The following is a 27,747-nucleotide window of genomic DNA, read 5'->3' as shown; positions in this document are numbered from 1 at the left end:
TAATATCGAGTGATATATTTGCAGATTCAGGTTACAGCAGCCATTTGTGTACAGCTCATATACAACAAACCTCCCCAAGAAAATCCATAACAAAAGAAATAGAACAAAGAAGGCAAACGTTCCAGATCATTAGGCCCACCTGTGGGGTGTTCTGTGAGGAGCGCGGCCCCCGGGCCCTCCCCTCCCCCTCCATTATGGATACAGATTAGTGATTCATTCTATCTTTTATTGTGGTACACATTATTTATCCAGAACAGTGGAGCAGAATTTGCCGCACGCGTTTCCATCTCGCACTTTTTTTTTCTTCTTTTCAGTGATAACAGAACGAAGAGGAAAAGAGGGCAGGAGGGGCATCGGGTACAACCAAAATGTAGTGATGGGGGCAGGGGGTGCGGAGGGGGACGGGGGCTTTAAAATGATATATGTCATACACACGAGGTCACAAATATCTCCCGGGCCGACGCATCGTCGTCTCCTGCCACCGCCTGCTCCGACAAAGGGGAGATACCGGCAAGCACTCAGAGATGGAGGTTAATGAGGAAGGGACATTCATGGGGGAGGCTACAATGGAGGGGGTCCGGGGAAGTGGTCTATGCTGCGAGGGGGCGGGAGGTGAGGAGGGGGCAGTGACCGTGAATGGCGCAAACTAAAGACTCAGCAACATTTGCTCTTCCAGCCTGTGACGCCTCCACCGCTGCTGATATCTACATTCTCACTGTTGGGTTCTTTCACTGGAGTCTGGAAGACAAGAGCGGCCGCCATTACTCACAGCGGGGGCCGGAGAACCCCCCGAAACGTGCTCCGGAGCAGAACTCACTATTCTGCTGGTGCAGTCACTGTGTACATACATTACATTACTGATCCTGAGTTACATCCTGTATTATACCCCAGAGCTGCAGTCACTATTCTGCTGGTGCAGTCACTGTGTACATACATTACATTACTGATCCTGAGTTACATCCTGTATTATACTCCAGAGCTGCACTCACTATTCTGCTGGTGCAGTCACTGTGTACATACATTACATTACTGATCCTGAGTTACATCATGTATTATACCCCAGAGCTGCACTCACTATTCTGCTGGTGCAGTCACTGTGTACATACATTATATTACTGATCCTGAGTTACATCCTGTATTATACCCCAGAGCTGCAGTCACTATTCTGCTGGTGCAGTCACTGTGTACATACATTACATTACTGATCCGGCTTTACCTCCTGTATTATACCCCAGAGCTGCAGTCACTATTCTGCTGGTGCAGTCACTGTGTACATACATTACATTACTGATCCTGAGTTACCTCCTGTATTATACCCCAGAGCTGCACTCACTATTCTGCTGGTGCAGTCACTGTGTACATACATTACATTACTGATCCTGAGTTACCTTCTGTATTATACTCCAGAGCTGCACTCACTATTCTGCTGGTGCAGTCACTGTGCACATACATTACATTACTGATCCGGAGTTACATCCTGTATTATACCCCAGAGCTGCACTCACTATTCTGCTGGTGCAGTCACTGTGTACATACATTACATTACTGATCCTGAGTTACGTCCTGTATTATACTCCAGAGCTGCGCTCACTATTCTGCTGGTGCAGTCACTGTGTACATACATTACATTACTGATCCTGAGTTACCTCCTGTATTATACCCCAGAGCTGCAGTCACTATTCTGCTGGTGCAGTCACTGTGTACATACATTACATTACTGATCCTGAGTTACATCCTGTATTATACCCCAGAGCTGCACTCACTATTCTGCTGGTGCAGTCACTGTGTACATACATTACATTACTGATCCTGAGTTACATCCTGTATTATACTCCAGAGCTGCACTCACTATTCTGCTGGTGCAGTCACTGTGTACATACATTACTGATCCGGATTTACCTCCTGTATTATACCCCAGAGCTACACTCTCTATTCTACTGGTGCAGTCACTGTGTACATACATTACTGATCCTGAGTTACATCCTGTATTATACCCCAGAGCTGCAGTCACTATTCTGCTGGTGCAGTCACTGTGTACATACATTACATTACTGATCCTGAGTTACCTCCTGTATTATACCCCAGAGCTGCAGTCACTATTCTGCTGGTGCAGTCACTGTGTACATACATTACATTACTGATCCTGAGTTACATCCTGTATTATACCCCAGAGCTGCACTCACTATTCTGCTGGTGCAGTCACTGTGTACATACATTACATTACTGATCCTGAGTAACATCCTGTATTATACCCCAGAGCTGCACTCACTATTCTGCTGGTGCAGTCACTGTGTACGTACATTACTGATCCTGAGTTACATCCTGTATTATACTCCAGAGCTGCACTCACTATTCTGCTGGTGCAGTCACTGTGTACATACATTACTGATCCGGATTTACCTCCTGTATTATACCCCAGAGCTACACTCTCTATTCTGCTGGTGCAGTCACTGTGTACATACATTACATTACTGATCCTGAGTTACATCCTGTATTATACTCCAGAGCTGCACTCACTATTCTGCTGGTGCAGTCACTGTGTACATACATTATATTACTGATCCTGAGTTACATCCTGTATTATACCCCAGAGCTGCACTCTCTATTCTACTGGTGCAGTCACTGTGTACATACATTATATTACTGATCCTGAGTTACATCCTGTATTATACCCCAGAGCTGCACTCACTATTCTGCTGGTGCAGTCACTGTGTACATACATTACATTACTGATCCTGAGTTACATCCTGTATTATACCCCAGAGCTGCACTCACTATTCTGCTGGTGCAGTCACTGTGTACATACATTACATTACTGATCCTGAGTTACATCCTGTATTATACCCCAGAGCTGCACTCACTATTCTGCTGGTGCAGTCACTGTGTACATTACATTACATTACTGATCCTGAGTTACATCCTGTATTATACCCCAGAGCTGCACTCACTATTCTGCTGGTGCAGTCACTGTGTACATACATTACTGATCCTGAGTTACATCCTGTATTATACCCCAGAGCTGCACTCACTATTCTGCTGGTGCAGTCACTGTAAACATACATTACATTACTGATCCTGAGTTACATCCTGTATTATACCCCACAGCTGCACTCATTATTCTGCTGGTGCAATCACTGTGTGCATACATTACATTACTGATCCTGAGTTACATCCAGTATTATACTCCAGAGCTGCACTCACTATTCTGCTGGGGCAGTCACTGTGCACATACATTACTGATCCTGAGTTACATCCTGTATTATACCCCAGAGCTGCACTCACTATTCTGCTGGGGCAGTCACTGTGCACATACATTACTGATCCTGAGTTACATCCTGTATTATACTCCAGAGCTGCGCTCACTATTCTGCTGGTGCAGTCACTGTGTACATACATTACATTACTGATCCTGAGTTACACCCTGTATTATACCCCAGAGCTGCACTCACTATTCTGCTGGTGCAGTCACTGTGTACATACATTACATTACTGATCCCGAGTTACATCCTGTATTATACCCCAGAGCTGCACTCACTATTCTGCTGGTGCAGTCACTGTGTACATACATTACATTACTGATCCCGAGTTACATCCTGTATTATACTCCAGAGCTGCACTCACTATTCTGCTGGTGCAGTCATTGTGTTCATACATTACATTACTGATCCTGAGTTACATCCTGTATTATACCCCAGAGCTGTGCTCACTATTCTGCTGGTGCAGTCACTGTGTATATACATTACTGATCCTGAGTTACACGCTGCATTATGTTCCGGAGCTGCGCTCACTATTCTGCTGGTGTAGTCACTGTGTACATACATTACATTACTGATCCTGAGTTACCTCCTGTATTATACCCCAGAGCTGCACTCACTATTCTGCTGGTGCAGTCACTGTGTACATACATTACATTACTGATCCTGAGTTACCTCCTGTATTATACCCCAGAGCTGCACTCACTATTCTGCTGGTGCAGTCACTGTGTACATACATTACATTACTGATCCTGAGTTACCTCCTGTATTATACCCCAGAGCTGCACTCACTATTCTGCTGGTGCAGTCACTGTGTACATACATTACATTACTGATCCTGAGTTACATCATGTATTATACCCCAGAGCTGCACTCACTATTCTGCTGGTGCAGTCACTGTGTACATACATTACATTACTGATCCTGAGTTACATCATGTATTATACCCCAGAGCTGCACTCACTATTCTGCTGGTGCAGTCACTGTGCACATACATTACTGATCCTGAGTTACACGCTGCATTATGTTCCGGAGCTGCACTCTTATGAGGACATGTATATACACTGCAATCCTCCACTCTACACTTCAGGCTGCACTCCGATGTGACCCCTGATTGGTCGGATGTCTCCCCCTCCTCAGTGGCCGCCATCTTGCGGCTGTCCGCCATGCTTTACCTTTCGGAGGATGTCTTCCGCTAATGTGAGGAATGCCTTCTCAATGTTTATGTTTGATTTCGCGCTTGTCTCAAAAAACCTAATTCCGTGTTCTCGAGCGATCTGAAAGAAAGGATGGAAGTCACAGATCACGATGGCTCCTCGGTGGCACCAGCTGGTGTCACATCCAGAGCTGCATTCTTAATTCTGCTGTCTTTTTAGGAGAGTGCAGAGGTCTGTTTTGGGGCAGCAGTGCGCACGCAGCTCTGGATGTGACTGGAGCACATGACGACAAAGTGTAGCTGTGAATTATTGTAGTCGGGGAGTTTCGGTGACGGATGTTGGTCCTTATGGTGCCGGCCTCCGGAGCTGTAAACATACAGGAGCAATGCGGCGCCGCTGCACATGCTTATGGTATAGCGTTTACACAGCCGCGCAGTCATGTATACGCCTGGACACGGCGTCTGCACGCGGCCCACCATCTACAGGACACGCTGCCGCCAGGGCACGATGGGGGGTGTAGTGACGGCAGGAACGGGGGGGTGTTACAGCAGCGCTACAGTCCCATGCAGTGTCTACAGGCCCCTGGACCGGGGGAGGGGAGGAAGCACCGGATCTCGCCACCTTACCTGCTCTCCTTTTGCCTTGAGCACCACCCGCTTGTCCTCCATGTCGCACTTGTTTCCCAGCAGCATCCGCTCCACGTCTTCGTTGGCATGCTGCAAGAGAAAAGCAGAAGGGGTTAACTGGCCCCGACCACCGCAGCAGCGGGGGCCGGGACTGCATGACGCTCACACTGAAGCGAGTGCAGCTAGGACACCGCTGTTCCTGACACTACGTCACGGGGGACGAGCTCAGAAAAGCGTCACAGCTGAGGATCTGTTACAGCTGCATCCAGTGCAGGCTGATGGGGCCGCAGCGGGTCTTCTGGTACAGTGTGTCAGACAGGTGGGTGCAGTGTGACAACCAGTGCAGGCTGATGGGGCCGCAGCGGGTCTTCTGGTACAATGTGTCAGACCGGTGGATGTGGCTCTTCTGGTACAGTGTATCAGACCGGTGGGTGCAGTGTGACAACCAGTGCAGGCTGATGGGGTCGCAGCGGGTCTTCTGGTACAATGTGTCAGACCGGTGGATGTGGCTCTTCTGGTACAGTGTATCAGACCGGTGGGTGCAGTGTGACAACCAGTGCAGGCTGATGGGGCCGCAGCGGCTCTTCTGGTACAGTGTGTCAGACCGGTGGGTGCAGTGTGACAACCAGTGCAGGCTGATGGGGCCGCAGCGGCTCTTCTGGTACAGTGTGTCAGACCGGTGGGTGCAGTGTGACAACCAGTGCAGGCTGATGGGGCCGCAGCGGCTCTTCTGGTACAGTGTGTCAGACCGGTGGATGCAGTGTAACATCCAGTGCAGGCTGATGGGGCCGCAGCAGCTCTTCTGGTACAATGTGTCAGACCGGTGGATGCAGTGTGACAACCAGTGCAGGCTGATGGGGCTGCAGCGGCTCTTCTGGTACAATGTGTCAGACAGGTGAGTGCAGTGTAACATCCAGTGCAGGCTGATGGGGCCGCAGCGGCTCTTCTGGTACAATGTGTCAGACAGGTGAGTGCAGTGTAACATCCAGTGCAGGCTGATGGGGCCGCAGCGGCTCTTCTGGTACAATGTGTCAGACAGGTGAGCGCAGTGTAACATCCAGTGCAGGCTGATGGGGCTGCAGCGGCTCTTCTGGTACAATGTGTCAGACAGGTGAGTGCAGTGTAACATCCAGTGCAGGCTGATGGGGCTGCAGCGGCTCTTCTGGTACAGTGTGTCAGACTGGTGGGTGCAGTGTAACATCCATTGCAGGCTGATGGGGCCGCAGCGGCTCTTCTGGTACAGTGTGTCAGACCGGTGGGTGCAGTGTGACAACCAGTGCAGGCTGATGGGGCCGCAGCGGCTCTTCTGGTACAATGTGTCAGACAGGTGAGTGCAGTGTAACATCCAGTGCAGGCTGATGGGGCTGCAGCGGCTCTTCTGGTACAGTGTGTCAGACTGGTGGGTGCAGTGTAACATCCATTGCAGGCTGATGGGGCCGCAGCGGCTCTTCTGGTACAGTGTGTCAGACCGGTGGGTGCAGTGTGACAACCAGTGCAGGCTGATGGGGCCGCAGCAGCTGTTCTGGTACAATGTGTCAGACTGGTGGGTGCAGTGTAACATCCAGTGCAGGCTGATGGGGCCGCTGCGGCTCTTCTGGTACAGTGTGTCAGACAGGTGGGTGCAGTGTGACAAGTCCTCACCCGGAAATAATAAACGTCTCGCTCCTGGAGAACACTGTGGTGTGAAAAGTGAGGACGGGGTCTCAGAGATAGAATTGGTGACATGTGAGGCCACAGAGAGCTGCAGACAGTACGGGGGTAACGGTGCAGGATCTGCCGTTGGTAGGCTGTGCCCGTCATACGGGGTCTTGTCAATAACCAGGCCGCAGTGCTGGGTCACCCCCGCTGGAGCGCACGGACGGGGGGACGGACACACGGGGGCTATTTTGGGACATGGCAGCGATTCAGATATGGAACAGATGACGACACCACGGGGTGTCCTGCGGAGATTGACAGCTCTGGAGGCTGACGGCGGCCACGATCCAGCACGAGTCACTCCGGCCTCATTACCAGGCACGCTCCGATCACCCAGAATCAGGGCCGGATTACAGGGTGCACTCTACACACATGCTGCAGGGCAGTGGCCCTTTAAGAGGCGCAGCTTCACCCTGACGTGTGTGGGGGGCGAGTGACTCATTAACTCTCATCATCGTCGCAAGACAGGACTCGCAGCCAAATGCCAGACCTGCACACCCTGCCATCTGCCAGCAGGGGGCAGCAGAGCCGGCTGTCACTGCAGATGACAGGCGGCTGCAGGACGGTCACTCCCAGGATTAGTCATCGCTTCATGCATTCCTCAGCACAGAGCCAGAGGATTGCACAAGGGCGGAAAAGGGAGAGTGACAGGCCGGGCCGGGGAAGAGCGGCGGACGGCCAGGGCAGGCAGGGGCCGGGGAAGAGCGGCGGACGGCCAGGGCAGGCAGGGGCCGGGGAAGAGCGGCGGACGGCCAGGGCAGGCAGGGGCCGGGGAAGAGCGGCGGACGGCCAGGGCCGGGGAAGAGCGGCGGACGGACGGCCAGGGCAGGCAGTGGCCGGGGAAGAGCGGCGGACGGCCAGGGCAGGCAGGGGCCGGGGAAGAGCGGCGGACGGCCAGGGCAGGCAGGGGCCGGGGAAGAGCGGCGGACGGCCAGGGCAGGCAGGGGCCGGGGAAGAGCGGCGGACGGACGGCCAGGCAGGGGCCGGGGAAGAGCGGCGGACGGCCAAGGCAGGCAGGGGCCGGGGAAGAGCGGCGGACGGCCAGGGCAGGCAGGGGCCGGGGAAGAGCGGCGGACGGCCAGGGCAGGCAGGGGCCGGGGAAGAGCGGCGGACGGCCAGGGCAGGCAGGGGCCGGGGAAGAGCGGCGGACGGCCAGGGCAGGCAGGGGCCGGGGAAGAGCGGCGGACGGCCAGGGCAGGCAGGGGCCGGGGAAGAGCGGCGGACGGCCAGGGCAGGCAGGGGCCGGGGAAGAGCGGCGGACGGCCAGGGCAGGCAGGGGCCGAGGAAGAGCGGCGGACGGCCAGGGCAGGCAGGGGCCGGGGAAGAGCGGCGGACGGCCAGGGCAGGCAGGGGCCGGGGAAGAGCGGCGGACGGCCAGGGCAGACAGGGGCCGGGGAAGAGCGGCGGACGGCCAGTGCAGACAGGGGCCGGGGAAGAGCGGCGGACGGCCAGTGCAGACAGGGGCCGGGGAAGAGCGGCGGACGGCCAGTGCAGACAGGGGCCGGGGAAGAGCGGCGGACGGCCAGTGCAGACAGGGGCCGGGGAAGAGCGGCGGACGGCCAGTGCAGACAGGGGCCGGGGAAGAGCGGCGGACGGCCAGTGCAGACAGGGGCCGGGGAAGAGCGGCGGACGGCCAGTGCAGACAGGGGCCGGGGAAGAGCGGCGGACGGCCAGTGCAGACAGGGGCCGGGGAAGAGCGGCGGACGGCCAGTGCAGACAGGGGCCGGGGAAGAGCGGCGGACGGCCAGTGCAGACAGGGGCCGGGGAAGAGCGGCGGACGGCCAGTGCAGACAGGGGCCGGGGAAGAGCGGCGGACGGCCAGTGCAGACAGGGGCCGGGGAAGAGCGGCGGACGGCCAGTGCAGACAGGGGCCGGGGAAGAGCGGCGGACGGCCAGTGCAGACAGGGGCCGGGGAAGAGCGGCGGACGGCCAGTGCAGACAGGGGCCGGGGAAGAGCGGCGGACGGCCAGTGCAGACAGGGGCCGGGGAAGAGCGGCGGACGGCCAGTGCAGACAGGGGCCGGGGAAGAGCGGCGGACGGCCAGTGCAGACAGGGGCCGGGGAAGAGCGGCGGACGGCCAGTGCAGACAGGGGCCGGGGAAGAGCGGCGGACGGCCAGTGCAGACAGGGGCCGGGGAAGAGCGGCGGACGGCCAGTGCAGACAGGGGCCGGGGAAGAGCGGCGGACGGCCAGTGCAGACAACGGCCAGTACAGACAGGGGCCGGGGAAGAGCGGCGGACGGCCAGTGCAGTCAGGGGAAGAGCGGCGGACGGCCAGTGCAGACAGACAGGGGAAGAGCGGCGGACGGCCAGTGCAGACAGGGGCTGGGGAAGAGCGGCAGACGGCCAGCGCAGGCAGGGGCCTGGGAAGAGCGGCGGACGGCCAGTGCAGACAGGGGACGGGAAAGAGCGGCAGACGGCCAGTGCAGACAGGGGCCGGGCCGAGAAAGAGCGGCGGACAGCCAGTGCAGGCTAGGGAAGAGAGGCCTACAAGAGACAGTGGCAGGCAAGTCGGGGGAAGAGTGGCGGATAAGGGACAGTGGCAGGCCCAGGCCGGGGAAGAGAGGCCTACAAGAGACAGTGGCAGGCCGAGTCGGGGGAAGAGTGGCAGATAAGGGACAGTGGCAGGCCCAGGCCGGGGAAGAGAGGCCTACAAGAGACAGTGGCAGGCCGAGCCGGGGGAAGAGCGGCAGACATCATACTCTGTAGTCGGGGGGATGGGAATAGGACAAGCGCTCTGCCATACCATCCCCACAAAATAGGGTCTCTGATGTGCCACATCCACCCCCCTACCCCCCCCCCCCCCCCCACAAGACAGAGGCTCTGCCATACCACCTCTGCCCGAGAAGACAGGGGCTCTGCCGTACCATCCCCACAGACTAGGAGCTCTGCCGTACCACCTCCACCCCAGGACAGGGGGCTCTGCCATACCACCTCCACTCGACTACAGCAGGACAGGGGGTCGTAGCCTGATGGCAGGTTTGTGGCCTTTATACGGACACTTCTAGCATCTCCCTCATTGCGGAGCAGTGGTCGCAGACCCCTATGTACCCCTCTTACCTCATCTATGTTTCTGAGCCACTTGCTGATGTTCTCAAAGCTTTTGGCGTTGGTGATGTCATAGACTAACATGATCCCCATCGCCCCCCTGTAGTAGGAGGTGGTGATCGTGTGGAATCGCTCCTGTCCGGCCGTGTCCCTGCGAAAACAAACAGAGGGGTCATTACCAGCGGCGGGCACAAACGGAGTGTGGGAGACTGTCAATTGTTTGGTCACAACTCTGCTGCCTGTTATTGGAAACAGAAAGCGTCACCAGATGCCCCTCTAATAATGCTGCCCCCAATCACAATCTGAGAACAGGATGTCACTCATTACACAACACAACTATCCACATCCAAAGGGAAGGTCAGGAATCTACTGTTTCCCTTAACCAGTTCCCCTCTGCCACAGGACCACCCCCAGCCGCCGGACCACCCACCACTCCACAGGAGCAGCCGCCGGACCACCCACCACTCCACAGGAGCAGCCGCCGGACCACCCACCACTCCACAGGAGCAGCCGCTGGACCACCAGGAACGCCACAGGATCAGCCGCCGGACCACCCACCACTCCACAGGATCAGCCGCCGGACCACCAGGAACGCCACAGGATCAGCCGCCGGACCACCCACCACTCCACAGGAGCAGCCGCCGGACCACCCACCACTCCACAGGAGCAACCGCCGGACCACCCACCACTCCACAGGAGCAGCCGCCGGACCACCCACCACTCCACAGGAGCAGCCGCCGGACCACCAGGAACGCCACAGGATCAGCCGCCGGACCACCCACCACTCCACAAGAGCAGCCGCCGGACCACCAGGAACGCCACAGGATCAGCCGCCGGACCACCCACCACTCCACAAGAGCAGCCGCCGAACCAACAGGAACGCCACAGGAGCAGCCGCCGGACCACCAGGAACGCCACAGGAGCAGCCGCCAGGAACGACGCGGAACCACCCACCACAAAAGCCACAGGTGCACCCACCACCCTGCTAGGAATGCCGCAGGACCACCTCAACAGGACCCCTTTAGGCTCCACGGAAAGGGCGTTGATTGACGCTTCACCCTGTGGGAGAGGGGTTGCTCGGCGTCACACAGGGGTCCAGATGAGATACACTCCAGCTGTGTCTCAGCCTCTGGGTGAAAACATTCACTGACAGCAAGCAGAGCAGTATGGAGGCAGCGTGTGAGCGGTCCGTCCATGTCAGGCTGTGATCAGGCGGCCGTTAGTCACACAGGAGCCGTGCCACCGCCGCCCTCGACCAACGCAGAAAATAAATATTGACACTGCAGCACCCTGCGATCAGCGCCGCCCGGAGCCAAGAGGACGGCAGGTGCCAGCGGCCGCAGAAAAGTGGAGCCATTCAGGCCGCTGCAGCTGGAGGGAGGATGAATGAGCGGCAGAGGATAAATGGGGGCTGTATGTGAGCGTGGGACCTGTGGGCAAGGGGCTCCTGTGCCCGGGGGGCTGCATCAGGAGGCTCCGCTATCCCGAGACTCCGTGCCCACCGCCCTCTGGATGGGTCAGAGGACCCCAGTGTTACTGATGGCAGGAGCCCACCGCCCCCCAGTGACGCCCACCGACCCCCCCAGTGACGCCCGCTGCCCCCCCAGTGACGCCCGCCGCCCCCAGTGACGCCGACGCCGCCCCTGCTCACCAGATCTGTAGTTTGATCTTCTTTCCTTGTAATTCCACAGTTTTGATCTTGAAATCGATTCCTGCGAGAGATAAAGAGAACAGTAAGTCGCCACGGGACACGTCCACGATCCCTGCCACAGCAAATCTTTATTCTTTCTTTATTTTTTTTATATAGCGCTAACATATTCCGCAGCGCTTTACAGTTTCCACACATTATCATCTCTGTCCCCGATAGGGAATTTAGATTGTGAGCCCTATCAGTATGTCTTTGGAATGTGGGAGGAAACCTGAGAACCCGGAGGAAACCCACGCAAACACGGAGAGAACATACAAACTCTTTGCAGATGTTGTCCTTGGTGGGATTTGAACCCAGGACTCCAGCACTGCAAGGCTGCTGTGCTAACCTCTGAACCGTGCTGCCCTTATCCACTGAGCCACCGTGCTGCCCTATAGCAAATGTCCTTTACTGGAAGGCATCATATGGTGCCACGTCCACAGGCACAAAATTTAGTAACTGCTGGCCGAGAACAAAGACCATGTACGACCGCAGCTCTGGAGGTGACTTGTGAACAGCATGAGGTCAATGCAAAACCACAAAAGCCCCAGATGTAGGAATAGGTCCAATATGATACTAACTGCCCCCCCCCCCCCCCCGGACAGCCCTACGAGACCCGCCGTACATCGGGGACAGCCTCACAGGATCCGCTGCCATACACTGGGGACAGCCTCACAGGATCCGCTGCCATACACCGGGGACAGCCCCACAGGATCCGCCGCCATACACCGGGGACAACCCCACAGGATCCGCCGCCATACACCGGGGACAGCCCCACAGGATCTGCCGCCGTACAAGGAGGACAGCCCCACAGGATCCGCCACCATACACTGGGGACAGCCCCACAGGATCCGCCGCCATACACCGGGGACAACCCCACAGGATCCGCCGCCGTACAAGGAGGACAGCCCCACAGGATCCGCCACCATACACTGGGGACAGCCCCACAATACCTGCTGCCGTACAAAGGGGACAGCCCCACAGGATCCGCCACCATACACTGGGGACAGCCCCACAGGATCCGCCGCCATACACCGGGGACAGCCCCACAGGATCTGCCGCCGTACAAGGAGGACAGCCCCACAGGATCCGCCACCATACACTGGGGACAGCCCCACAATACCTGCCGCCGTACAAAGGGGACAGCCCCACAGGATCCACCACCGTGCACCGGGGACAAGCCCCACAATACCTGCCGCCGTACACTGGGGATCCCCCCACATGGACCCTCTGCCCCAGAAGACCCGTCACCGTACAGCGGGAACCCTCCGCCCCACCAGACCCAGCATATAATAACAGCCCAACAAGACTCGCCATTTTGGAGACGCTCTGACTCCGTTCACACATATCTCGCTGCACTCGCCCATTTTTCCTGCTTTCGACACCTTCAATACCCAACTGACCGCCTCTGGGTAACAGACGCTCCCCCCGCACGCCACCATTGTCACCAGCTAGTGCTGTACCGCCCCCCGTGATCAGACACATGTAGCAGAGCTGAATCTGTCATTTTCCAGCATCTCATGTGAATTATCACATCGGAGCACAAAAGATGGAGAATCGCTGCCTCATAGGGAAAAGCAGCACACTCCCCTCTGCTACATCTGCGAGTCCACCAACACCAGCGCTCCCACAATGCACTGCTCCCTGGTAACAGAAAACCACACAAATCGTGAAGGCACCTTCCCTTCCCCAGGAGCCCGGCACCTTCCCTTCCCCAGGAGCCCGGCACCTTCCCTTCCCCAGGAGCCCGGCACCTTCCCTTCCCCAGGAGCCCGGCACCTTCCCTTCCCCAGGAGCCCGGCACCTTCCCTTCCCCAGGAGCCCGGCACCTTCCCTTCCCCAGGAGCCCGGCACCTTCCCTTCCCCAGGAGCCCGGCACCTTCCCTAGGGCCCGGGAGACCGGCACCTTCCCTTCCCCAGGGCCCGGCACCTTCCCTTCCCCAGGGCCCGGCACCTTCCCTAGGGCCCGGGAGACCGGCACCTTCCCTTCCCCAGGGCCCGGCACCTTCCCTTCCTCCTGCAGTGAGCTTTCTACATGGAGAAGATGCAGGAGCCGCACCACACAGGATAATACACTGCACCATCTCTGCTGCCAGTGCCAAAAACCCAACAAACCGTTCTCCTGAAATCCTCTGTGCTGCTGGTCACCAGCTCCCTCCATTATCTAACTGACCTCCCATATGATCAGTACACTACGCTTCTGAAATACTCTGTGCTGCTGCACACACTCCATGTGCTACAGAAAAGATCAAATCTTTTTATGGCATCAGCAGACTCATCTCCTGAAATCCTCTGTGCTGCTGGTAATCAAGGACTGGACAATGAAACACCCGGCGGGGTTCACTGTGGATGCGGAGCGTGAGAAGCAGAGGGATGGAAATGGTGCGAGTAAGATCGCTCGTCACCTGGTCACATGACACTGCGGTAAGTTGGCGCCCACGTCGCCCTCACATACGGTACAGATGGAGCGCTCCTTAGTGCTACACAGCCCGATCCTTCCAATCTGCCTGCTGGGACTCCACATTCTCCACCGAGAGGGCAGAACCCTCATCATTCACAGGGGACGGGAGCCTTCTCCCTGCTCTACCAATCAAGGAATGCTGGGAGTTGTAGTCCCGGGCTGGCAACAGCGAGGCAGGATGTAGCAGAATAGCAACGCCCGGTACACAGGCACATTGTAACAAGGGAGACAATCACTACAACCCTGCCCTAGCTGTCAGGGCATACTGGGGGTTGTAGTTTCACTACTGCTTTGGAGGCCCCTGACTCAGCAGGCAGCGATGTCCAGGAACATTCAGGGCACAGGAGGCACCAGGGAGCGGGTGCACGAGGAGGCGGCACCAGGGAGCGGGCCCACGAGGAGGCGGCACCGGGGAGCGGGCCCACGAGGAGGCGGCACCGGGGAGCGGGCCCACGAGGAGGCGGCACCGGGGAGCGGGCCCACGAGGAGGAGGCACCGGGGAGCGGGCCCACGAGGAGGCGGCACCGGGGAGCGGGCCCACGAGGAGGCGGCACCGGGGAGCGGGCCCACGAGGAGGCGGCACCGGGGAGCGGGCCCACGAGGAGGCGGCACCGGGGAGCGGGCCCACGAGGAGGAGGCACCGGGGAGCGGGCCCACGAGGAGGCGGCACCGGGGAGCGGGCCCACGAGGAGGAGGCACCGGGGAGCGGGCCCACGAGGAGGAGGCACCGGGGAGCGGGCCCACGAGGAGGCACCGGGGAGCGGGCGCACGAGGAGGAGGCACCGGGGAGCGGGCCCACGAGGAGGCGGCACCGGGGAGCGGGCCCACGAGGAGGAGGCACCGGGGAGCGGGCCCACGAGGAGGAGGCACCGGGGAGCGGGCCCACGAGGAGGAGGCACCGGGGAGCGGGCCCACGAGGAGGAGGCACCGGGGAGCGGGCCCACGAGGAGGAGGCACCGGGGAGCGGGCCCACGAGGAGGCGGCACCGGGGAGCGGGCGCACGAGGAGGAGGCACCGGGGAGCGGGCCCACGAGGAGGCGGCACCGGGGAGCGGGCCCACGAGGAGGCGGCACCGGGGAGCGGGCCCACGAGGAGGCGGCACCAGGGAGCGGGCCCACGAGGAGGAGGCACCAGGGAGCGGGCCCACGAGGAGGAACCAGGGAGCGGGCCCACGAGGAGGCGGCACCAGGGAGCGGGCCCACGAGGAGGAGGCACCAGGGAGCGGGCCCACGAGGAGGAGGCACCAGGGAGCGGGCCCACGAGGAGGAACCAGGGAGCGGGCCCACGAGGAGGCGGCACCAGGGAGCGGGCCCACGAGGAGGCGGCACCAGGGAGCGGGCCCACGAGGAGGCGGCACCAGGGAGCGGGCCCACGAGGAGGCGGCACCAGGGAGCGGGCCCACGAGGAGGAGGCACCAGGGAGCGGGCCCACGAGGAGGAGGCACCAGGGAGCGGGCCCACGAGGAGGAGGCACCAGGGAGCGGGCCCACGAGGAGGAGGCACCAGGGAGCGGGCCCACGAGGAGGAGGCACCAGGGAGCGGGCCCACGAGGAGGAGGCACCAGGGAGCGGGCCCACGAGGAGGAGGCACCAGGGAGCGGGCCCACGAGGAGGAGGCACCAGGGAGCGGGCCCACGAGGAGGAGGCACCAGGGAGCGGGCCCACGAGGAGGAGGCACCAGGGAGCGGGCCCACGAGGAGGAGGCACCAGGGAGCGGGCCCACGAGGAGGAGGCACCAGGGAGCGGGCCCACGAGGAGGAGGCACCAGGGAGCGGGCCCACGAGGAGGAGGCACCAGGGAGCGGGCCCACAAGGAGGCCACCAGGGAGCGGGCCCACGAGGAGGAGGCACCAGAGAGCGGGCGCTGGGATGGAGAAGCTTCCCAGGGGCAGAGGAACAACTTACAGAAAGACACAAAGGAGCAAATTCTCCGCTGTAATGAAAGAGCGTACAACAAAGGGCAGCGGGGCCGGATTCCTGCGCTCCATTCACTGCCCAGGCTGCAATCAATGGGCACTTGTCACCACGAGCCCCAGCCACCGTGCACGTCACAACTGCGAGCAGACCTGCAGCCTCCACTCCACCATGTCAATAGCTCTGACACCATTGTGTCCACTCCAGACCACGCTCTGCGCCCCTGCACCAGGAGGAGACATTGTATCATCAGCCTCACACCGGGAGGAGACATTGTATCACCACACACCGGGAGGAGACATTGTATCAGCCCTACACCGGGAGGAGACATTGTATCATCAGCCCCACACCGGGAGGCAACATTGTATCATCAGCCCCCACACCGGGAGGAGACATTGTATCATCAGCCCCCACACCGGGAGGAGACATTGTATCATCAGCCCCCACACCGGGAGAAGACATTGTATCATCAGCCCCCACACCAGGAGGAGACATTGTATCATCAGCCCCACACCAGGAGGAGACATTGTATCATCAGCCCCACACCGGGAGGAGACATTGTATCATCAGCCCCCACACCGGGAGGAGACATTGTATCATCAGCCCCACACCAGGAGGAGACATTGTATCAGCCCTACACCAGGAGGAGACATTGTATCAGCCCTACACCAGGAGGAGACATTGTATCAGCCCTACACCAGGAGGAGACATTGTATCAGCCCCACACCGGGAGGAGACATTGTATCATCCCCCACACCGGGAGGAGACATTGTATCATCAGCCCCACACCGGGAGGAGACATTGTATCATCCCCCACACCGGGAGGAGACATTGTATCATCAGCCCCACACCAGGAGGAGACATTGTATCATCAGCCCCACACCAGGAGGAGACATTGTATCAGCCCTACACCAGGAGGAGACATTGTATCAGCCCTACACCAGGAGGAGACATTGTATCAGCCCTACACCAGGAGGAGACATTGTATCAGCCCTACACCAGGAGGAGACATTGTATCAGCCCTACACCGGGAGGAGACATTGTATCATCAGCCCCACACCAGGAGGAGACATTGTATCATCAGCCCCACACCGGGAGGAGACATTGTATCATCAGCCCCACACCGGGAGGAGACATTGTATCATCAGCCCCACACCAGGAGAAGACATTGTATCATCAGCCCCCACACCGGGAGGAGACATTGTATCATCAGCCCCACACCGGGAGGAGACATTGTATCATCAGCCCCACACCGGGAGGAGACATTGTATCATCAGCCCCACACCGGGAGGAGACATTGTATCATCAGCCCCACACCGGGAGGAGACATTGTATCAGGCCACAGAAGAGACCGCTCACAGGAGTCTACACTGGATACACCTGGAGCAAACCCCATTAGCTACAGGTTTGGCTTTTTTTAGTGTTTGGACCTTATAAACGCACAACAATATTGTAACAAACTATCAGGACAGGAGAGATTAATGTCCTCGGCTCACGGAGGATGGTCGGAGACACCGAGGGGAGCGGCTGTCCGCTAGTCACCTGCTGATGGCTCTCCGAGAAGCCCACCAGGACCATGACACGTCACACCAGCCTGGACGATGATCAGCGGCGCCCCTGAAAAGCGCCACATTTACACAGAGAGGAGCAGGCCCTGGATGAAAATCCTGAGGAAGCAGAGAGTGTCTCCCCGAGGATGACGAGTCACCGCAGCTTGTCATGTAACTAGTGACGTCCACACAGAACTGGAAGAAGGCCCAGACTTCATCCACACGATACAGAGCAAAATCCGCCCAACACGTGCACAGATTCCCGCAAATATCCGTAACTCCACTGTCCGGATCTGACAGCATCTCATGCTCCAGTCACACCCAGAGCTGCGAACAGGACGGCAGCCACAGGGAGCCCAGCACCAATCCGCTGACAGGCGGTGACACAGATAAAGGGTTAAGTATGGAGGGTGCAACAAACAAAAGGTTTAGTCCTGAGGAAGAGCTGGACCCTCATTGTCCCTGAGCCTGGATACAGCAGGAATGTGAGGGTCCGCCACCTCCAACATTCCTGAGACATGAGATCGGCACAGACCACCAGCAGTCCCATGTCAGCCACCAAGAAGTACTGCTCCCCCCTAAAACAGGGAGGAAGATGAAGGAGAGCCGGAAGTATCATCTCTTCACAATCTGCAACGGAACCAAAACTTATCTATGGAAAATACATGTCACCAGCAGTCCTACGTAACACCACAGATAACAGTGATAACTATCTGAGTACAGATAATGCAGTAGATGTCACCTGCAGTCCTATGTAACACTACAGATAACATAGTGATAACTGAATACAGATAATGCAGTAGGTGTCACCAGCAGTCCCATGTAACACCAGTGGTATCTGGGTACAGATAACGTAGTAGGGGGTCACCTGCAGTCCCAGGTAGCCCCAGTGATCTCTGAGTACAGATAATGTAGCCCCAGTGATCGCGGTGTGATGGATGGAGGACCCATGTCGGGGCGGTGTGATGGATGGAGGACCCATGTCGGGGCGGTGTGATGGATGGAGGACCTATGTCGGGGCGGTGTGATGGAGGACCTATGTCGGGGCGGTGTGATGGATGGAGGACCCATGTCGGGGCGGTGTGATGGATGGAGGACCTATGTCGGGGCGGTGTGATGGATGGAGGACCCATGTCGGGGCGGTGTGATGGATGGAGGACCCATGTCGGGGCGGTATGATGGATGGAGGACCCATGTCGGGGCGGTATGATGGATGGAGGACCCATGTCGGGACGGTGTGATGGATGGACGACCCATGTCGGGGTGGTGTGATGGATGGAGGACCCATGTCGGGGCGGTGTGATGGATGGAGGACCCATATCGGGGCGGTGTGATGGATGGAGGACCCATGTCAGGGCGGTGTGATGGATGGAGGACCCATGTCGGGGCGGTGTGATGGATGGAGGACCCATGTCGGGGCGGTATGATGGATGGAGGACCTATGTCGGGGCGGTGTAATGGAGGACCTATGTCGGGGCGGTGTGATGGATGGAGGACCCATGTCGGGGCGGTGTGATGGATGGAGGACCTATGTCGGGGCGGTGTGATGGATGGAGGACCCATGTCGGGGCGGTGTGATGGATGGAGGACCCATGTCGGGGCAGTGTGATGGATGGAGGACCCATGTCGGGGCGGTATGATGGATGGAGGACCCATGTCGGGACGGTGTGATGGATGGAGGACCCATGTCGGGGCGGTGTGATGGATGGAGGACCCATATCGGGGCGGTGTGATGGATGGAGGACCCATGTCAGGGCGGTGTGATGGATGGAGGACCCATGTCGGGGCGGTATGATGGATGGAGGACCCATGTCGGGGCGGTGTGATGGATGGAGGACCCATGTCAGGGCGGTGTGATGGATGGAGGACCCATGTCGGGGCGGTGTGATGGATGGAGGACCCATATCGGGGCGGTGTGATGGATGGAGGACCCATGTCGGGGCGGTGTGATGGATGGAGGACCCATGTCGGGGCGGTATGATGGATGGAGGACCCATGTCGGGGCGGTGTGATGGATGGAGGACCCATGTCGGGGCGGTGTGATGGATGGAGGACCCATGTCGGGGCGGTGTGATGGATGGAGGACCCATGTCGGGGCGGTGTGATGGACCCATGTCGGGGCGGTGTGATGGACCCATGTCGGGGCGGTGTGATGGATGGAGGACCCATGTCGGGGCGGTATGATGGATGGAGGACCCATGTTGGGGCGGTGTGATGGATGGAGGACCCATGTCGGGGCGGTGTGATGGATGGAGGACCCATGTCGGGGCGGTGTGATGGATGGAGGACCCATGTCGGGGCGGTGTGATGGATGGAGGACCCATGTCGGGGCGGTATGATGGATGGAGGACCCATGTCGGGGCGGTGTGATGGATGGAGGACCCATGTCGGGGCGGTGTGATGGATGGAGGACCCATGTCGGGGCGGTGTGATGGATGGAGGACCCATGTCGGGGCGGTGTGATGGACCCATGTCGGGGTGGGACTTCTCACATCTCTGCAGTATGAGGCACATGAAGGAGCAGCGGGGACAAGTCTGAGCAGGGCGGCAGCACACACATATAATTAGTGAGTAACAATGGTGCAGTGAAGCCAGAGAACAATCACAGCCTCATCCTGGAGCCGCGGCCCCCTGGCACCGAGCGAGCCGGACCCAGCACCCCGAAGCGGCCAGCACCCCGGCATCATGGGTAATGATCGCCATCACAGAGGGCCGGGTACCGAGGAGCCGCACTCGCACCTTCAGACTTTTTTCAATATTTCCATTCAGTGACAGCAAAGATCTTGGATTAAAAATACAATGACAGCGCAGATTTATTTTCCTTCCTGGGCTACAAATGGCTGATAACAGCTAGCAGTAGCTCACCAGCACCTAGTAACCTGAGGTCTGGCAGCTCGCGGCCTCTCGGGTGTCAGGACTCAGCCTTTGTCTCTTTAAGCTCCCGCTATCAATTTTATATGAGCAAAAATCAGAACAGTCGCCGTCACCCGATCCGGGCGAGTACTAACAGCCGTAATGTGGGGGAGGGGTAATAACGGAAGCAGCGGGTGACGCCGGCGTGCTGCCCACTGATAGTCGGCCAGGTAATACAGAAACGTTCACACAGTCTGCCGAATTATCGGAAGTTCTGAAGTACTGGACGTGGTCCATGGTCTCCCAGGTATTGGCGGTTTCACGTACTGGCCCTTTAAGGTGTGACAGTGACTGCCGAGCCATCATATAATATTAGCACCACAGAGCCAATCGATAAGGCACGGGGGAGCGGCGCAGATGCTGCAGCACCTCCTGTGGCACATGGGTAAACTCCATATCTTCTCCATCCCGCGCACCCCCCATGATTTCAGCTCCACTCCATTAGAGAGTACAGGAATCAGAAGCTCGGGCTCAGCGGCACCATCTACTGGGGTTTACGGTGGTCCGAAACCCCGTACTACAACATCAGGCGCTCAGGCCACAGCTGTGCCACAGCAGGGCTGAGGAGACACTGAACCAGCAGCTTCTGCTCTCCGCCATGCTTTACACTGCTGCTCTCCCAATGATACATACACAGCAGCCGCACGTGACGGGCAGCGTCTACCTGCCGCTCACAGCAGCCCATGCCCTGCACCCCGCAGACGAGCCCGGCCATGTGCGCAGCGTCACAGGTTATTTTTATGCCATGAACACATTCCCCCATTATGCCTGGAAGGTCTGCAGAGCAGCGGGCACAGGCCGGCGTTATCTGACTGGGCCAGCGCAGCAGCGCCACGCTACCCAGACAGGCAGTAGGTGAGGGCACCGGGACAGGACGCTGCACGGGGGAAGCCTGACACTGGCACATTCTGCTCTGCAAGATGAGACAAGCAGCCTGTGCTCCGCCTGCGGCACCCTTCATCTAACCCCCACCAGAACACAGCCCAAAATACTGTCTGCACTACTGAGGAAGGCACCGAACATCAACCCGACCTGTAATACCACCCTGTGCTATAATACCGCTACGTAATCACAGCATAGGCATACTGACCGAGTTACACCCTCTATTATACCCCAGAGCTGCACTCACTATTCTGCTGGTGCAGTCACTGTGTACATACATTACTGATCCTGAGTTACATCCTGTATTATACCCCAGAGCTGCACTCACTATTCTGCTGGTGCGGTCACAGTGTACATACATTACATTACTGATCCTGAGTTACATCCTGTATTATACTCCAGAGCTGCACTCACTATTCTGCTGGTGCGGTCACAGTGTACATACATTACATTACTGATCCTGAGTTACATCCTGTATTATACCCCAGAGCTGCACTCACTATTCTGCTGGTGCAGTCTCTGTGTACATACATTACATTACTGATCCTGAGTTACCTACTGTATTATACCCCAGAGCTGCACTCACTATTCTGCTGGTGCAGTCTCTGTGTGCATACATTACATTACTGATCCTGAGTTACATCCTGTATTATACTCCAGAGCTGCACTCACTATTCTGCTGGTGCAGTCACTGTGTACATACATTACATTACTGATCCTGAGTTACATCCTGTATTATACCCCAGAGCTGCACTCACTATTCTGCTGGTGCAGTCACTGTGTACATACATTACATTACTGATCCTGAGTTACACCCTCTATTATACCCCAGAGCTGCACTCACTATTCTGCTGGTGCGGTCTCTGTGTGCATACATTACATTACTGATCCTGAGTTACATCCTGTATTATACCCCAGAGCTGCACTCACTATTCTGCTGGTGCAGTCACTGTGTACATACATTACATTACTGATCCTGAGTTACATCCTGTATTATACTCCAGAGCTGCACTTACTATTCTGCATGTGCAGTCACTGTGTACATACATTACATTACTGATCCTGAGTTACATCCTGTATTATACTCCAGAGCTGCACTCACTATTCTGCTGGTGCAGTCACTGTGTACATACATTACATTACTGATCCTGAGTTACATCCTGTATTATACCCCAGAGCTGCACTCACTATTCTGCTGGTGCAGTCACTGTGTACATACATTACATTACTGATCCTGAGTTACACCCTCTATTATACCCCAGAGCTGCACTCACTATTCTGCTGGTGCAGTCACTGTGTACATACATTACATTACTGATCCTGAGTTACATCCTGTATTATACCCCAGAGCTGCACTCACTATTCTGCTGGTGCAGTCACTGTGTACATACATTACATTACTGATCCTGAGTTACACCCTCTATTATACCCCAGAGCTGCACTCACTATTCTGCTGGTGCAGTCACTGTGTACATACATTACATTACTGATCCTGAGTTACATCCTGTATTATACCCCAGAGCTGCACTTACTATTCTGCTGGTGCAGTCACTGTGTACATACATTACATTACTGATCCTGAGTTACATCCTGTATTATACCCCAGAGCTGCACTTACTATTCTGCTGGTGCAGTCACTGTGTACATACATTACTGATCCTGAGTTACATCCTGTATTATACCCCAGAGCTGCACTCACTATTCTGCTGGTGTAGTCACTGTGTACATACATTACATTACTGATCCTGAGTTACCTCCTGTATTATACCCCAGAGCTGCACTCACTATTCTGCTGGAGCAGTCTCTGTGTACATACATTACATTACTGATCCTGAGTTACATCCTGTATTATACTCCAGAGCTGCACTCACTATTCTGCTGGTGCAGTCACTGTATACATATATTACTGATCCTGAGTTACATGTTATGATCTGGTGGCCTTGGAGCAGCATGAGACGTACTCTGGAGAAGGTGGTCCCTGTACTGACCGCAAACCCTGAACATAGCAGCGAAACTAGAAGCAGCCGTGGGGGGTACCTAACACTCCCTAGACCCCTCGACACAGCCTAAGAAACTAACTACCCCTAAAGACAGAAATAGGAAACCTATCTTGCCTCAGAGAAAATCCCCAAAGGATAGATAGCCCCCCACAAATATTGACTGTGAGAGGAGAGGGAAATAACACACGCAGATATGAAATCAGGATTTAACATAGGAGGCCATACTAGCTAAAAAGGAAGAATAGGACAGAGTACTATGCGGTCAGTATAAAAACACTAGAAAATATCCACCACAGAAAATACGGATCACCACATCTGACTAAAGACATGAGGGGTATATCTGCATCTCCAGAGAATTAGCTAGGCTGCAAAAAATCCTTCACAGACAAAGCTGGACAAGACAAAACATGAAAATGCACAGAACTATAAAGGTCCACAGCAGGTGGACAGCAAAAACCAAGCCAGGACTTATCTTCGAAGAAAAGCACAGCGAACAGGAGACCAGAAGGGATGTGAATCCTCCAAAAACAATGGACAACTGGCAGGGACTAAAAAGTCCTGCAAAGCTATATACCCCAGTTTTGCAATTAGTAGATACACCTGTCCAATCCTGCAGTCCAGGCACAACTGCATTACCCTCTACAACCACTGGAGGGAGCCCAAAAGCTGAATTCACAACAGTTACATCCTGCATTATACTCCAGAGCTGCACTCACTATTCTGCTGGTGCAGTCACTGTGTACATACATTACTTACACTGTTCTGCACTCTGTATTATACTCCAGAGCAGCGTTCCGTGGTGAGGGCCCGGTCACACAGAGCATATCCTGCCACTCCTGCAGATGGGGGCTTCAAGGTGGGGTAGGACCACCATTACCAGTTCATTAGCATTTACAGTAAATGCTCGGAGAAGCGTCACCCCCAGGATCCGGCAGCCGCGGCTCCACCCAGAGCAGCCGGGACCCGGCTCTGACTTTCAAAGAACTCCGCTCTGAACCTTGCTCTGTTTATCTGCATTAGTGGAGTCTCTGAACCAGAGGGCCGGATCCGAGCATCTACGGGCCCCAACGAGACCCCGCGGAGTACCTGGCAGGAAAGTCGGGGGGGAGGTGAGGTACCATCCATCCAGGGCAACATCTGCACGGCTGCCAGGAGGTTACCCGGGGGGGGGGGGGGGGGGGGGGGGTTACAATCCAACATCCCAAATCCAGACGTAGCAGGTGTGACATTGGTGGAGCGCAGTTCACCGGGGTCTTCTAGATTCCAGCGCGTTCTCTGCACCGGGTGCAAAATGCGTCAGCGCTGAGTAAATCATCCGAGACACCGGCTTCATAACTGTCCAGTGTGAGCCCACATCAGACCCGAAGACCACCGGGAGTGCAGAGATGGTGAACGCAGGACGTGGGGAAGATGCAGCTTGGACCCCGCGGTCCAGGCAGTGAAATGCAGCCATGTCCCACCAGCGCCCGCAATCCCCCTGCCCCGATGGAGCCATAACTGGTGGTCACTGCAAAGCTCCTTATAAAAGTGTCAGTAATGGTCAAGAGCGGAGGAGACGCCGCAGAGATGTCACTGTGCTCAGGCACCGCCGCAGGAGGTAACATGACCGAGACCCCCGGCTGCCGTCACAACATGATATATCGTCACAGGGTCCCCAACATTAACCTTGGTCCGTCCCCCCTCACTGATCACCGGTCTCCAGAGAATAAGCCCCCGGCGCCTCCTCCGTACAGGATGTTACTCCGCACTCCACTCCCAAAACTGGATCTACAAGTCACAGCGATGTCTGTGGCCGACGACTTCCTGCTGTCAATCACCGGCCCGAGGCTGAACCCACGAGAACAGCGGGCCAGACACAGGCAGGACGGCCGAGGAGGTGCCCCAACACCGGCCTCCAACCCCCCCCCCATCAATAATCGGCAGGGCCCTCCGGCCTCCCCCCCCCAATATCCGCAGAGCCCTCCGGCCTCTCTCCCCCCCCCCCCCCCCAATATCCGCAGAGCTCTCCGGCCTCTTCCCCCCCCCCCAATATCCGCAGAGCCCTCCGGCCTCTCCCCCCCCCCCCCCCCCAATATCCGCAGAACTCTCCGGCCTCTTCCCCCCCCCCCCCCCCAATATCCGCAGAGCTCTCCGGCCTCTTCCCCCCCCCCCCCCCCCCAATATCCGCAGAGCCCTCCGGCCTCTCCCCCCCCCCCCCCAATATCCGCAGAACTCTCCGGCCTCTCCCCCCCCCCCCCCAATATCCGCAGAGCTCTCCGGCCTCTCCCCCCCCCCCCCAATATCCGCAGAGCTCTCCGGCCTCTCCCCCCCCCCCCCCAATATCCGCAGAGCTCTCCGGCCTCTCTCCCACCCCCCCCACCCCCCCCAATATCCGCAGAGCTCTCCGGCCTCCCCCCCCCCCAATATCCGCAGAGCTCTCCGGCCTCTCCCCCCCCCCCCCCCCCAATATCCGCAGAGCTCTCCGGCCTCTCCCCCCCCCCCAATATCCGCAGAGCTCTCCGGCCTCTCCCGCCCCGCCCCCAATATCCGCAGAGCTCTCCGGCCTCTCCCCCCCGCCCCCAATATCCGCAGAGCCTTCCGGCCTCTCCCCCCCCCCCCCCCCCCAATATCCGCAGAGCTCTACGGCCTCTCCCCCCCCCCCCAATATCCGCAGAGACCACCGGGGCCCCTGCACAGTACGGTCTCGGTACCTCAGGCCGCAGTGTGGCCCCCGGGGCCCCTGCACAGTACGGTCTCGGTACCTCGGGCCCCCCGCACATAGTGTGCGGCCTCGGTACCTCAGGCCCCCCGCACATAGTGTGCGGCCCCCGTACCTCAGGCCCCCCGCACATAGTGTGAGGCCCCCGCATAGTGTGAGGCCCCCGCGGCCCCTGTATATGGTGTGTGGCCCCCGGGGCCCCTGTACAGTACGGTCTCGGTACCTCAGGCCGCAGTGAGGCCCCCGTACACTGTGTGGCCCCCTGCACAGTACGGTCTCGGTACCTCAGGCCGCAGTGTGGCCCCCGGGGCCCCTGCACAGTACGGTCTCGGTACCTCAGGCCGCGGTGAGGCCCCCGTACACTGTGTGGCCCCCGGGGCCCCTGTACAGTACGGTCTCGGTACCTCAGGCCGCGGTGAGGCTCCCGTATAGTGTGTGGCCCCCGGGGCCCCTGCACAGTACGGTCTCGGTACCTCAGGCCGCAGTGTGGCCCCCGGGGCCCCTGCACAGTACGGTCTCGGTACCTCGGGCCCCCCGCACATAGTGTGCGGCCTCGGTACCTCAGGCCCCCCGCACATAGTGTGCGGCCCCCGTACCTCAGGCCCCCCGCATAGTGTGAGGCCCCCGCATAGTGTGAGGCCCCCGCGGCCCCTGTATATGGTGTGTGGCCCCCGGGGCCCCTGTACAGTACGGTCTCGGTACCTCAGGCCGCAGTGAGGCCCCCGTACACTGTGTGGCCCCCTGCACAGTACGGTCTCGGTACCTCAGGCCGCAGTGTGGCCCCCTGCACAGTACGGTCTCGGTACCTCAGGCCGCGGTGAGGCCCCCGTACACTGTGTGGCCCCCGGGGCCCCTGTACAGTACGGTCTCGGTACCTCAGGCCGCGGTGAGGCCCCCGTATAGTGTGTGGCCCCCGGGGCCCCTGCACAGTACGGTCTCGGTACCTCAGGCCGCGGTGAGGCCCCCGTACACTGTGTGGCCCCCGGGGCCCCTGTACAGTACGGTCTCGGTACCTCAGGCCGCGGTGAGGCCCCCGTATAGTGTGTGGCCCCCGGGGCCCCTGCACAGTACGGTCTCGGTACCTCAGGCCGCGGTGAGGCCCCCGTACAGTGTGTGGCCCCCGGGGCCCCTGCACAGTACGGTCTCGGTACCTCAGGCCGCGGTGAGGCCCCCGTATAGTGTGTGGCCCCCGGGGCCCCTGCACAGTACGGTCTCGGTACCTCAGGCCGCAGTGTGGCCCCTGTACAGTACGGTCTCGGTACCTCAGGCCGCGGTGAGGCCCCCGTACAGTGTGAGGCCCCCGTACACTGTGTGGCCCCCGTACACTGTGTGGCCCCCGTACACTGTGTGGCCCCCGTACACTGTGTGGCCCCCGTACACTGTGTGGCCCCCGTACACTGTGAGGCCCCCGGGGCCCCCGTACACTGTGAGGCCCCCGTACACTGTGTGGCCCCCGTACACGGTGTGGCCCCCGCACGGCCGCCCGCCCGCCGCCAGCACTCACCGATGGTGGAGATGAAGGTGGTGTTGAAGGCATCATCCGAGAAGCGGAACAGGACGCAGGTCTTCCCCACCCCCGAGTCTCCTATAAGCAGCAGCTTGAAGAGCAGGTCGTACGTCTTCTTCGCCATGGGCCCTGCGTCTCCTCCGGGGACCCCTCTCCTGTCAGTCGCGGCCGCCGCTCGGCGGTCTCGTCATACACGGCCCCTCCCCAGTACCGGGCACACCCGCCGCTGACACCAAGCTGCTCCGTGTCGCTGCCGGGCTCTCCGCCTCCTCCCTGTGTCTCCTCTCCCGCAGACTCCTCCTCCAGGGCCTCGCCGGGACAAAAATGGCGGCCCCTCCCCCAGTGCGCGCCCCCTGCCGC

General features: G+C 58.3%; 1 protein-coding gene across 1 annotated transcript; it reads right to left on the bottom strand.

The window, feature by feature from the left end:
* On the bottom strand, nt 1-27,747 carry RAB10 (RAB10, member RAS oncogene family). The gene is made up of 6 exons (XM_069728499.1): nt 27,385-27,747; nt 11,430-11,490; nt 9,791-9,929; nt 5,038-5,127; nt 4,430-4,531; nt 1-738 (listed from the first exon to the last, which is right to left on the bottom strand). The coding sequence occupies exons 1-6, from the start codon at nt 27,509-27,511 to the stop codon at nt 655-657; spliced, it is 603 nt and encodes a 200-aa protein (XP_069584600.1). The 5' UTR covers nt 27,512-27,747; the 3' UTR covers nt 1-654.

The sequence above is a fragment of the Ranitomeya imitator genome, chromosome 5, assembly GCF_032444005.1.
Source record: "Ranitomeya imitator isolate aRanImi1 chromosome 5, aRanImi1.pri, whole genome shotgun sequence".
NCBI lineage: Eukaryota > Metazoa > Chordata > Amphibia > Anura > Dendrobatidae > Ranitomeya > Ranitomeya imitator.
Note: the sequence above shows the minus strand (reverse complement) of the source record. Positions and strands in the feature narration are given on the sequence as shown.

Excerpts from the sequence above, each read along its gene's own strand:
- RAB10 (XM_069728499.1), bottom strand. The coding sequence starts at position 27,511 with ATGGCGAAGAAGACGTACGACCTGCTCTTCAAGCTGCTGCTTATAGGA. Across the intron at positions 11,491-27,384 it reads CACCTTCATCTCCACCATCG|GAATCGATTTCAAGATCAAA; the intron begins GTGAGTGCTGGC and ends TATCTCTCGCAG. Across the intron at positions 5,128-9,790 it reads GGCTCAGAAACATAGATGAG|CATGCCAACGAAGACGTGGA; the intron begins GTAAGAGGGGTA and ends TTTCTCTTGCAG.